Here is a 13384-nt window from a genome sequence, read left to right on the forward strand (position 1 = left end):
ATCCCCTCGCTAGCGAGGAAGAAGGGGGCTGGAGTGCTACTTGTGCTATGAGAGAGGGAGCCATAGTTAAGTCAGGGGCTGAGGACAGGGAGGTAGCCAGGGAGGGACAGGGGGATTGTCTCTCTTTGAACCAATATGAAGCTACAGACATTGGGCTTGGATGAAGATTTGGCCCAATCTGAATCTCTTGGCCCGTCTCCAGTCCAGTCCTGTCCTCCAGTCCAGTCCTGTCCTACTCCTACACAGCAGTGCCCAGATGGCGGTCTCCACTCAGTGGAGACTTGAGGGTGAACCAGCGTGGAGAGCTGCTTCTCACTGACAAAACGTTAGAGTTGGGGGAAGGCAGAGCTGGGCCCCATCTAGGTGTCTTTCCTGAGGTGCATTGGCAGCCTAGTGTGCAGGACCCTCTCCGGAGCTGCGCAGAGTGCATTCCAGGTCAGGAGAGAGGTAGATTGGCACCGCACTCCTGGGGAAGATGGCCATTGGCTCAGCAGAGTGCTATTATGGGCAAACTCGATGAGTGCCAAAAGTTCACCCAAAAATAAAAACAGCACTAACAACAGGCTCTGCCTGTAGCTCGTTGTTGTGGTCAAAGTCCTGGCAAGGATCCTTTTCAACCTCAAAGAGCAAAAAAAAAAAAAATCTTGGAATGGGCCAAGAAACAAAAGGAGAAGAGTCTAGTTAATGCTCTGTTTTCCCTGAGTCTGTTCTGTAACTCTAAAGGAGAGATGAATGGCAGTGACAATACACATGGAAGAGCTGCAAGAATATCTAATGCCTCTGTTCCCCCCAGCACTGTTATCCAGTGACTAGCAAATACCAACAGGAGGACAGGAACGGTTAGCAGAAGACGTTCCCTCAGTCTCTTCGTTAGGATCTTGAACGCATTTTTCTGGCAGGTCATTCGGTCTGATTTCTTAAGCGGGCACTGGTGCAGAACAACTTCTGTTGACTTAGCAGAGCTGCGTGATTGAGTCCCCTTCCCTGCAAGGACATATTGTGCAGTCACTTCCACCTGGGAAGGAGGGGAGAGGGGGAAGACCCATCCCCAGAGGTCCTGGCCGTCTGCTTTTGCAGTGCTCTATATGAGCACTTGCCTCTGGGCAAAAAAAGTTGGCATCTGGCTTCAGTATGTATTCTTAATGGCTGGCTATGGAGTTACACCCGGGGTGTAAATGGGATTAGAATCAGGCTTAATATCCGGGTGGTCTAAAGGGCCACAGACAAAACACTCAAGTGCAAAGTTGAATATCCATTGCACGCTAAGGCTACAAAACAAATAGGGGCCAGCTCGCCATCATAGCCAAACCTGTTCCCCACCTCCCTGTGGTATTTGTGTCTCTACCAGCGTCAGATGTTGGCCATACGTTTGCCTGCCAGCTTCCCCCGTCTCACGAGCACAGCTGGCTGCTTCATTCCTTGCGACTGCTTCAGCACAGGTGCACGTACCTTGTTAGCTGTCTTCACGCCAAGCCATGGGCTGTTCAATTCTAGCTGGACAAGCCAAGAAAGGTTGCAGACCGAGCTAAGACAAAAAGATCTGGCCAGATAAAACCAAGGGAAGGGGAATAGGTTTCCTTTAGTGTCTTTCCTTAGGCTTTGTGCTAGTTAATAGATTCCAACACTTAAGTTCCTTCTGAGGTTTTGGTTATTGGGGCTCTGGTTCTTGAAGTTTGTTGTTTGTTTAATGCCTCAAAATTTGAAAAACCAGATTAAACTGGATATATGTGACGGGTGAAATTCACTTGTTTGCAGAGAGCCAGCACAAAGTCTGTACACCACCTAAGTCTCACTTAAACCCTATTTTAAAGGCTTAAGTAGTACATGAGCTTTGTGCTGCCTCCTTTGCTCAGTAGTGAATTTCACCCTAGGAGCTTAGACCAGTGCAAAACATGGCCAACTGTTCTTTCATCCAAATCCTTTCCCTTTAATTACTACTTCTTGCCTGGCTCCAGGCACCAGAACGCCAGCTGGAAATGACTACACACATGTTTACAAACGAGAACACAAGAAGAAATATATCAAGATATGAGGAACAGCCATCAGGAAGATATGGCTAAATTTTTTTCACTGGCATGACTCTTCTTGGATTTGATCTCATGCATGGATACAGAGCAAAGCCTGAGCCAGACATTTCCTTTGTTTGCACGCTTTTATAGTGAACTCCCATGAGCCTTCTCTTAGGCCTAAGTTGCAATTCTGTCCTCATGCATAGTGTTCAAAATCCCTCCTCGGATAAGCTTGATCCTCCAGTTTCCTTGCTGCAAGCTCTTGGGATCAATCAGAAGAAACAATCTCATGTGTCCCCCGATGTATCCTGTGATGATGTGGCTCTTCTCCAAAGTTGGGTGACTTCCACATTCTCTCTCCAGTGAGTGCCCTCCAAACGCTCTCTTCTCCATGGCTTCTTCCTGTAGCATGTGATTGAGGGGAGTTTTTGAATGCAAGATGGTTGCCTGGCTGCCTTCCATTGAGACAGACTCTGAGCTTGAAGGCACCAGCATAACAGAGATTGCATTCTCAGGTTTCCTGCCAACTGGGAAATGCGGTAACCACCAGGCTGCAGATCTTCAGTATCAACTTCACAGCCTCCCGATCTGCACATGCAAAATTCAGCCATGGAGAGCTGAATGGAAGGGTCTCTGCTGTGGTTTTGAGATGGATTTAAATGGATTATTGGGTATCAGGGCATTCTAGTGGTGATGACACTAATTTGGACACTTTTTTGAAAATTAAGGCTGTTTATCACAGACTCTCAGGGGATCTGGCTGGTATTTCCTGGACACTGTACTCCCCTAACCTCCCCCGTTAAGGCTCCCCCTCACTTAAACTCCTGGTGTATTATTTTTTTGATGGAACAATAATAGTGTTTCTCGTAGTGGTGACATGATTGAGAATGAAAGGGCTGGCTGTGCCACATCGATCCATGCCTTGGAATGCGCAGAATGTCGATATACAGCCACTCATCTCAACCCTAATGCATGGCCTCCGCCAGGAACTTGCCTGAGAGTTGTTAAGTTAACCCTTTAGATACGTTGGTCACAATTCATCCCTGAGCCAGTGCGCAGAGCCCAGCATGGTGACTGAGATTGTGGGAGGGGGCAGAATCCTGGGGCTGACAGGGGCCTTTTGCTGGATAAGGTCAGAACAGCCCTCTCACGTCAAAGTGCCCGTGTCCCCTGCAGCTTGCAGCAGTCAAGGAATAATCAGGGCATCGAACTGTTTTGCCAGTCCCATCTGGTCCCCATCCACCGCTGGCTTGCCCTGAAATTCCCCCGGCAGGGAAGGAATTCTGCCCCTGGGGCATTTCCCCAAGCAAGGGAGCTGTGCAGCTGCAGGGCAGCCACGAACTGTGCCTTGCTTATCATCTATAACTACTTCTTTAATCACCTCTCCATGTACGGTGACCGCCTCTACTCCTAAGAATTCATTTGTATGGCAGGCTGGAAGGTGGGCCGGGTGGCCCTTATTTCTGCTGTTCTTCTGTATGATTGCCAGCATACTCTCCAGCCTGCCTTTGAATGGCCATGCCAAGCCGGCAGGCAGCAGGCATGAAGTCCCTGACCCTTTTCACTGCACACCCAGGAGTGGAAGGCGGCATCTGCATTCAGGAGCAGACCACACATTCCACTTGTTTATAAATATTCTGTGCAGAACAAAATGTAACTGAACAGTATGCAACATATGGGCATAGAAAAGTGATGAATTAATAGAGCCAGGGAACTTGAATCCTTTCCACAAGTTAGACCAGATCGTCTTTAATTCGTCTATTATTAGCATTATTATTGTTGTATACAACTCATGTGTGGAACTTTACGGATGTAGCATAAGACACATGTGGAAACAAAAAAGATTTTTGAAACCGGCCAAGTACATCAAACGAATGCGCCAATGATACTCAGCTATATCAACATAAGTCAACCGTGCTGTTTAGTATATTGGTATAACTTTATTCACCAGTCTGGTTTGCTCATTCAGCACTGCATTGCCTGCCTGTGACGAGGTCTATCAGGCTTTCTCTGCCCTCTGCTGGAGGCATCTGTGGCCTGACGCTCCCCGTCCGAGGAAAATCTGTGCAGACCAGGTGACAAACAAGACAGTCCTCCAGAGGCCTAGAAGGACCAGGAGGAAAAATGACCAATCATCAACCAGCAGGCCAGTTAAGAAGACTTGCCTGCTTTTATTCAGAGAAAGAGCTGGGTGGGACTGGGACAGGGGAATGGTTCCTTGGGGCTCACCCAGAACTTGGGCCCTGGTCAGGGCTTTACCTTCAGTGCTGCAACAAAGTGTTTGCATTTGAAGGGTTTTTTTTCTCTTCGTTTAAGACTTGCTGTTTTGTTACTTGAGTGTGTAGAGACTGGCACCAAGCTTACAGCACAGACTGCCCTGCTCCAAGCTGGAGGCCAAACCTTGTAGACTAAAGGGGGTGGCGGGGGCGGGGAGGGAGTGAAATGGCTACAGTACCACACATGGCCCTGAAGGAAGTGCTACAGAGCAGCTCCACCAGTCACACTGCCCCAAACCATGGGGAGTTCCAGCTGTGGGAGGGAGCCGTGGAACAACCAGTGAGGAGATCTCCTTAAGGAAGGATTTAAGGAAAAGAGGCACTTGGGAGGTGGCTTCATGTATATCCCAATGTTCCCAAGAAACTCTGAACTGGAATGAGCTGATGGAGAAAGGAAGCTCCTTTGGACAATGTGACTTTAGCCAATGGAGCAAGGAAGGGCTCTTCCACATATCCAGGGTATAAATTCACCTGTCATCAGGAAGACCTGGTGTTCTTACCACCACTGGGACATTGCACCAGTCTGCCTTGGACTCTGCACAAGGAATAACAGCCGTCTCTTGGCACCCACGAGGTTAGACGTGTTCAGAAGCTTTGTTCAGGCTGATAGACAGTCCTTCCCCTGATTTTGTGCCGGGCATTGATCACGCCTCTCTCTGCAGATTCCTTTGTTTCTCAGAACATGTGTGTTTCCCGAGCGCTCGGCCCTAGGGTGCGAACAGTTTCTTTCTGTCATTGTGTCTTTACAAGTGGATGATTAAAGAACGACACGCCGCGTGAATGAATGTAGCCAAACAGCAGGGGGACGGCAGCGATTTATTGAGTGTCACAGGCCATCCGAACTGAATTCCAAAGCATTCATGAAGAGAATACAAACACCAACTCCAGAAAACATCCTTCCCGCCATTCAGCAGAGAAACGTATCATGATCCCGGCCTCAGGAGAGCGCCGTGGATTTCTCCAGATCACTCTGCTCCTTGTGAGGCAAATACACAGCCATATTCTTTTGTCTTTCTCCTTTGGGAACATGTTAATTAGTCGGATAACACCCTGGATGCTTCTACCCTTTTACACACTGTGCCATGCAGTGCAGAACGAAATAGAACAATAGGCCAGATCCATAGCGAGGGTATTTCCCCAAGTTCCATTGAAGTAGGTGGAGCTACACTGATTTACATCAGTTGAGGATCTGGCCCTGAGACTGTGCACCCATGCACCTCTTTTAGGGCAGCATTGAGGCCAATGCTAAAACTTCCCTTGGCTTCGCAGGCACGGCACCTGGCTCTCAGACCTTTGCTATGGTTCTGAAATGCTTGTCGGAAGGTCTTGGAGGCCCTTTTCCTTCTAGGTTTCAGGTGGAACCTGGTTCAGAGGTGCTGAAATACCAGGAGAACGGCTTTTCTCACAGCCATTTGGGCCAGCAATGGACGTGTCAGAAATCTAATCCTTTAAGAGACTTCTGGCCCAAATTTGGAGGCCCAAAAAATTGGGCTAGAAAGCTGATCAGCGTCCATATTGCCTTAGCATTTGCAAGCATTTGCAAGCTGTGTGAAGCTTGGCAGCACTCCTTAGCTATTGTGTATCAGCAGAGCAGCATTGACTTCTTTGGAGCCACCCCAATTTGCACTGGCGTGCAACAGGTTTCTTTTAAAGTTACTCAGAGGCCTTTGGAAAACTGACCTGAATTTAAATTTGAGGTATTTTGAAAATACCCCCAGACAAACATGCTTGTGTAAAAATATTTTATCTACACTCGTTTGACAGAATACACGAAGATAGATAAATGAACCCAGAGATGATCAATCATACATCAGGACCATGCGGACGAGGCGGGGAGAAAGAGTTATTATATAAGACAAGTTTGGCCTAAATTATTTATTGTGCTTTTAATCCAACAGATGGGACTGCTCTGTTTACCTATCAACTCCTCATCATCTGAGTCAGGGACTGTTGTGTTGAAGTGGCTAAGTAAACAAAGTGGAAGTAACATCATGAGCTAGTCTTGAAAAATGGACAGGTGGATTAGATATGCAGCCTGCCTCCAGCAACAGAGGGGACTGCTTGTGTTTTCTGCTGAGAAATCACTGGCTGGAGTGGCCGTTTACTGCAGGTTTTCAAGCTGTGTTATTATTCTGGGTCAGTTGGAGGGTGACGCAAACCCTGGATTCTTCATCTGTAATGTTATCCAGCGCCTCTAATTATGGGGTGCCGTGTATATAAATAGTTTAGCTGGTGTGTGTGTAGTTCAGGGTAGGGTTGGGCAATGTTGTTTTCCCTAATTGTGGACTCACTAATCATGGGCTTGAAAATTCGACTGGCATGGTATTGGGTGCCCTTTTAAGAACGAGAAAGGGAGAGGGAGAGAGAAAGAGAGCGAGAGAGCACGGGAGGTGAGAGGGGAAAAAAATCCAAGGAAACAAGAGTGAACAGAGTTTAAAAAAAAAAAAAACGCCACACACAATGCAGAGAGAATGTGAAAAGGGAGGGTGGGAGGAGAAGCGTATTCGAATATAAAAATAGATAAAAGTGCATAGACCATGAAAGGAGGCAGGGTAGCCTGGTGCTTAAAGCACAGAACTAAGATCAGGACACCTGGGTTCAGTTCCCAGTTCTGCCACAGACTCACTGAGTGACCCTGGGCAAATCACTTAGGATCTATTTTTCAAAGCACCTAACTGACTTAGGAGCCTCAGGGTATGTCTACCCTGCAATAAACAAAACCCAGGGCACTGAGACCAAGAGCTCGGGTCAGCTGACTTGGACACATGGCGCTTAGGAGGCGGGGCTATAAAATAGCAGTGTAGATGTTTGGGTGTGGGCTGAAGCCTGGGCCCTGAGACTCTTGCTCCTCAAATGTCTACACTGATGTTTTATTACCCCGCAGCCTGCGTCTCACGAACCCGAGTCCTCTAACTTAGACCTGCCACGGTCATGCCGTGGGCCTTTCATTGCCACATAGACATACCCTAAATCTTGTTTTCAAAAGTGACTTAGGTCAGGTAGGAGCCTAAGTCTGATTGAAAGTCAACGGGAGGTAGGTGCCTAAATACATTTAAAAATCTGGCCCTGCGCCACTTTCAAAACTTGAAAATTTTACTCTTCGTTTCTCAGGGCCTCTCTCTCTCTCCCCCAGCCATCACCACCCTCCCTTTGTCTTGTCTGTTTACATCATAAGCTCGTTATAGCAGAGACCATCTCTTATGACGTGTATTCACAGCACCTGAATTCTAGGCACTTCAATAACAAGAAAGGAGACTCATTTGTGCGAGGGTGGTGGTGTCATCGTTTTAGTGTGTGCCTGGAGTGAGGGTGACTGTGTTTGCAGATTCGAAAATTAGAATGAGCAAGACTCCAGTCTGTGTTTCTTGTCTATCCATTCAGCACCTCCTGAGGGGAAGAGCCTAGACAAACAATATCATCCATGACATGCAAAATCAGGCAAATACATAAAAAAAAAAAACCCCAAAACCCAACTCTTTGCACATACTCAGAGAGTCAGTATTTTTAAGGGCTCAGAATGGCTGGTGCAGTGCACCTATCCTGCTCCAGAGAACTTCCCAAGGGGAATTTATGCAGCTTTCATTGAAGAAGAGGGGAAAAATAAAATGATTATGGGACCTTATTAAGTAACTGCAGGAAGATGGTGGATTACACCTGAGACTAGAAATGTTCCTCAGTTAGAGCCCAATCCTGCCATTGTTGAAATGAATGGCAAGACTCCTATTGACTTCATAGGACGGGATCAAGTCTACAACGCCCACAGCTTTGCATGCAAATGTGAAAATTGGAATTATGCATGCACCTTGCGTAGTTAGATGTTGCCCTCATTTGCATGCTGTATTGCTCAAAGTCTGTGCAAATTTGGACTTTTTTGCAGGCACAGAATTGTGAGTGCAAATAATCTGGAGGCTGTTTTAGGGAAGTTGAATCTATGTTGTTCTTTAGAGTTTCATCTGTAGAACATTTAATGCGTAGGTTGCTCCTACAGAGTGAGATCAAGATACTCAACTGATGGATCAGTGGAGCTTTGCTAATTTGCACCAGCTGATTGTTTGGCCCAAGGCAGATGGAAGTATTTTTGTAGGAACAAAAAGACCACCAAAAAACAATGAAAGGAAAGAAATGAACCAGGCAATTAAACATGTGGAAGAATAAATACATTTCAATGCATCTCTGCTTCACTGCTCTGAGTTATATTTTAAACAAGGTTTTATATACAGTTTTAATAGGGCTTAATATACTCAACTAAACATTGATATCATTGATCTGGAACATTGCAAAGGCTTTTATTGGGCATCTGAAAATTGCTCATGGCAGACTTGAAACTATGGAGGGAAGGGAGCAGGGGGATGGAATTACTAAGGAATACCATATGTGTTTAAGCAACACATACAGGCCACTGTAAACACTTCTGTGCTGCCAGCCTTACCATTGATCTGGATACCATCAAAATGTATAGTATATCTGAGTATACTTGGCTTTGCCAAGGCTAACGAGAAGCAAAGGCCCTTCCAGCTACAGCAAACTATGGGGAAGAATGAATTAAATAACATATACACACATGCTCTAGTGATTTCTCTTTGTTTCTTCCCTTTGTAGGGACCTCCTGGCCGGCCAGGTCTTCCAGGAGCGGATGGGTTACCCGGACCACCAGGGACAATGCTCATGCTGCCTGTAAGTACAATTGTAACAAAAGGGCATGGTTAATAAAGAAGACTGGGGGTCAGGAGTCCTGCACTTTGCTACTGACACCCTATCTGTCGTTGGGACAGTTACTTCACCTCATTGTGACTCTCTTTCCCCTTTTGTGGAATAGAGACACAACACACAACCTGTGGAACTCATTGGCAGGGCATGTTGTGAAGGCCAAAACTATAACTGGGTTCAAAAAAGAATTCGCTAAGTTCATGGAAGGTAGGTCCAACAATGGCTATTAGCCAAGATGGTCAGGGATGCAACCCCATACTCTGCGAGTCCCTAAACCTCTGACGGCCAGATGCTGGGTCTGGACAACAGGGGATGGATCACTTGGTAGTTGCCCTGTTCTGTTCGTTTCCTTGGAAGCGTCTGGCCACTGTTGGAAGACAGGAGACGGGGCTAGATGGACCATTGGTCTGACCCAGTATGGCCACTCTTATGTAAATTATTACCCATTTTTTGTAAAATGCTGGGACCTCTTCACATGGGAAAAGAAATGGGTACGTAGGCTAACATTTTCAAAATTGACCCATGATTTCAAATGCCTCAATTCTGCTGGACCCAACTTGAGACACCTCAGGTGGGCTCAATTTTCAGAAAGTGCTGAACACCGGTCTGAAATCTGTGAAAGTGCTGAAATTCAGGGCCATTTAAAGGGGTCTCAAATTGGACATCCAACATTGTAGGTGACTAAATGAGCTAGTCACTTTTGAAGATCGTGGCACTATTCTTTCTGGATGCCAGTCGAGCCAGCACTGAGTCAGCCCTCTTGGTCCCGGGACACCAAAGGAATGATGACGAGTATATTTTGTCTCTGCTTTGATGTGACAGAACCCAAAGGAGCCTAGCGGCTGGAAAATAAGCAGTTGGGTACTAAGATGAGAGTCTTAAATAAAAACCACTGTGCACTTGTAGGGGTTCCAAATAGCAGGGTAATGCATGTGTAGGTTACTGGCAGAGAGCCGAGTGCTGCTAAGGCCAACTGCACAGCATTGTTACAATGCTTAGCCGGCCATTACAATACCTCTTCTGGCCCATAAAGTAACCGACCCTGGGCCTGTAAATTGTGGGCTTCGGTTCAGTTGGCCAAGTTCATGTTGGAACCTGGTTTCATTGCTTCTCGCTATGCAACAGGACGCCGAGGTGAAACCAGCGTTACCAACTAGGACCTACAGTCTGCAGTTTCCCTCTTGGAATGCTCTAAAGACATTGATAATTGGGCCAGTAACAGGGTATTGCTATAGGAACATAGGTTCAGAGATGTCAAAGGTGGGAAAAACCTCACTCCTCCTGAAGTTGAGGAAAATAATCTCCCAACGGAGGGCATGGCCAATATCAACAGCTTACATTTTCGAGTGCTTTCCATGCCAAAGGATTCCAAAACACTTTCTAAACTGTGGGCTGAATTCTACTCCTTGAAGCATACCTCTGCACTGGATACAATCTGGGACGCTGTCTTTCTCCCTGCCGTAAAATAGATTAAAAACCATGCATCCTCCCCCCCTCAATATAGCCAAGTTTTTAACTTGTGTTTGGAAAGTTCTCTGAGATCCCTCAGAGTGAACGCACCACACAAAGCTGCAGAGCACAGCGAATGCGTCCAGGAATGGGCTTTTCTGCCTGCATACTGCTGGCCCCGTGTTGTTGTTATCTCCCCGTAGTCCGCTGCAGATTGGACTAATCCAAGCTCAAATGTTTACCTGTTTGGACGGTGTCCTATTTTCCAAGCAAACATCAGGTGTCCTGGCATGGGGAGCTTGTATCTCAGGAATAGCTTTTAAAACACACAAGCCCAAACCTATAGCCCTTGTGCTACAAATGTAGGCTATGTACTCTAGTAAACTGGAGACTAAAGCCAAGTGATTTGTTCCCATCCTCATGCAATCACATCTGCAGGCTTTTCCTGGCCAAGAGCAGCTGGGAGGAGAACATCAGACCTATGAATGTTCTGGCTTTAAAGGTTCGAGCTGATGATGAGTCCTTAAGGTTTTAAAGCATATATCGTGATCTCATGCATTTTATCCATGGATTGTTTTGAGCTTCAGTGATTTAATTTGCAGGTGTTTACCTGGGAAGAATGTGGCTTGCGCCATACATACGTAAGATCACCTGTCTAGTTTTCCCATCAGAAGCGAATGTCACAGGGCTCTGAGAGAAGGTGCTAAACGCGTGTGGCAGTTAGTAAGTTTGTTAGAGACCAGGAGGGCAGTGACTGAGCTGAGCTTGCCAATCCAGCGAGGCTGAATAGAAATGCTATAGGAAGTCAGGCTAGGGGGAGAGGGAATAGACGGCAGCATAGTCACATGCATCTGCATCTTCTTCCTTGCAGTTCCGCTTTAGTGGGGGAGGAGATGGTGGCTCAAAAGGACCTCTCGTTTCAGCACAGGAATCCCAAGCTCAAGCCATACTGCAACAAGCCAGGGTAAGTGGGGACATCTCTTTTCTCTAGTGCCGTTGGAAGAAATTTACCCAGGTGATGTGTCTCGACGTTGGCCGTGATTTAGTACCTGGCATGGTAATGTGACCCCTTAGCATACTTTGGCCTATCAATAACAGCTAGAGATGGACCAATCCAAAACTATGGTTCAAAATTCCCCCACACCTTTTGAACCAAATCCTCTGCTGATGTAAATAGGCATAGGCCTGTGGGCTTCAGTGGAGTTCTGCTATTTACAAGACTTGGTTCTTTGTGCTCAAAACCCCCAGCAAAAGTTTTGTATGTTTTTGTTTTTTGGGTAAATCAGTCTCAATAAATAAATGAATGTCACAGATGTAAGTTGTTTCTCAGTTCCATGAATCTCAGCCCGCAGATCACACTTTCTGTTAATGTATTCATTGGAAAGTATGCCATGAGTATCCTTGCAAATATGTTTTTTATATATATTTAATCCTGTGAAATGACTGTAAAAACTTCCCTGTCCGGGTTTGTTATTCGAGCTGTGTTGGTTACCTGTGATTGGTCACACATGTCCCGCAGTATTATATCTGCTCCCTGATTGGATGAACACGCAGGCCCTTAAGGCCCAAATGTTCACACGTTCAGTGCCTACTTAATGCCAGCGTTCGGGCTAGTTCAAAAACTTTTAGTTAAAATTTGTTTTGATGGGAAATGGGCTTTTTGACTAAATTAATTTTTTTTGTGGAAAGTGTCTGCTTTTCTGTGAAACTTTTGATTATTTTTTTTCTTTTTGACAGAAAACCAAAAACTGGAAATGGACATTTTTTCCCCCCTCCCCGGGGAATATTCCAACTGTTCTTTGAAAAACCATAAACTCCCCAACTGATGTTTTTTTCACTCAGTTTTTAGCCAAACTTTTTCAGTTATCAGTTGGTGAAAATAGGGGAACAAGCACACTTTTTTGGGGTTTATGGTTTTTAGATGGAAAGTTAAAAGTTTCCACAACGGGGGAAAAAACAGCTGTACCCTGTGTACAGACCCTGTCATTTGAACTGGGATCATTAATAAGAAAATTGAGATCGAAGCCTTCTGTGGTGAAGACTGAAAGGGTTTTGGGGAGGCTGAGAGAGGAAAGGGACTCCTGAGATGGGTAGATTTTTCTTCTCTTGTTTTGGGTTAATTACATTATTAAAGTGATATATTCCTCTGAAATTTGATTCTTGGTAAAGAGGCCAAATGTTGTCCCAGCTGGCAGTATTTCAGAGCAGCTCCTTTTTATTGGGCCGTGGTACAAAAAACAAAAGTTATAAATAATCTAACATACTTATTTCATTACAAGTGCAGGTACAGGTAGATTTTGATTACTGGAGCACGGACATAATTAGCAGTCTTTTAAAGTATTGAATTATTGCAATGGAACAAATTGTCCAAGCGGTGTTATAAAGTGTGGACAGTCCCATTACCTGCTGTGAACATTATTGACTGGGTGCTGGCTATACGGCTTTTTAATTACTGGGTTTAAAAACCATCAAAATTGAATTGTTCTATTTATGGGATTATTAAATAGCAAAAAATCTGTAAATTGAACTGTCAGGATAAGCCCGTTACTCAGTGGGGAGGGGGGGAAATAATATCAGAAAATGTGGAAATGGCAGAGGTGCTTAATTACTCCTTTGTTTCGGTTTTCACCAAGAAGGTTGGTGGCGATTGGACATCTAACATAGTGAATGCCAGTGAAAATGAGGTAGGCTCAGAAGAGGCTAAAATAGGGAAAGAACACGTTAAAAATTACTTGGACAAATTAGATGTCTTCAAGTCACCAGGGCCTGATGAGATGCATCCAAGAATACTCAAGGAGCTGTCTGAGGAGATATCTGAGCCATTAGCGATTATCTTTGAAAAGCCATGGAAGACGGGAGAGATTCCAGAAGACTGGAAAAGGGCAAATATAGTGCCAATCTATAAAAAGGGAAATAAGGACAACCCGGGGAATTACAGACCAG

General features: G+C 45.6%; 1 protein-coding gene across 2 annotated transcripts in view; it reads left to right on the top strand.

Moving 5' to 3' along the window:
* COL5A1 (collagen type V alpha 1 chain) overlaps positions 1-13384 on the top strand; it is a 247193-nt gene that overhangs the window by 130935 nt on the left and 102874 nt on the right. For both annotated transcript variants that reach the window (XM_074973666.1, XM_074973665.1), the window contains exons 12-13: positions 8885-8959; positions 11313-11405. In XM_074973666.1, the coding sequence (XP_074829767.1) occupies positions 8885-8959; positions 11313-11405 (168 nt within the window). The remainder of the gene's footprint in view (positions 1-8884; positions 8960-11312; positions 11406-13384) is intronic.

This window comes from Natator depressus, chromosome 16 (assembly GCF_965152275.1).
Source record: "Natator depressus isolate rNatDep1 chromosome 16, rNatDep2.hap1, whole genome shotgun sequence".
Classification (NCBI taxonomy): domain Eukaryota; kingdom Metazoa; phylum Chordata; order Testudines; family Cheloniidae; genus Natator; species Natator depressus.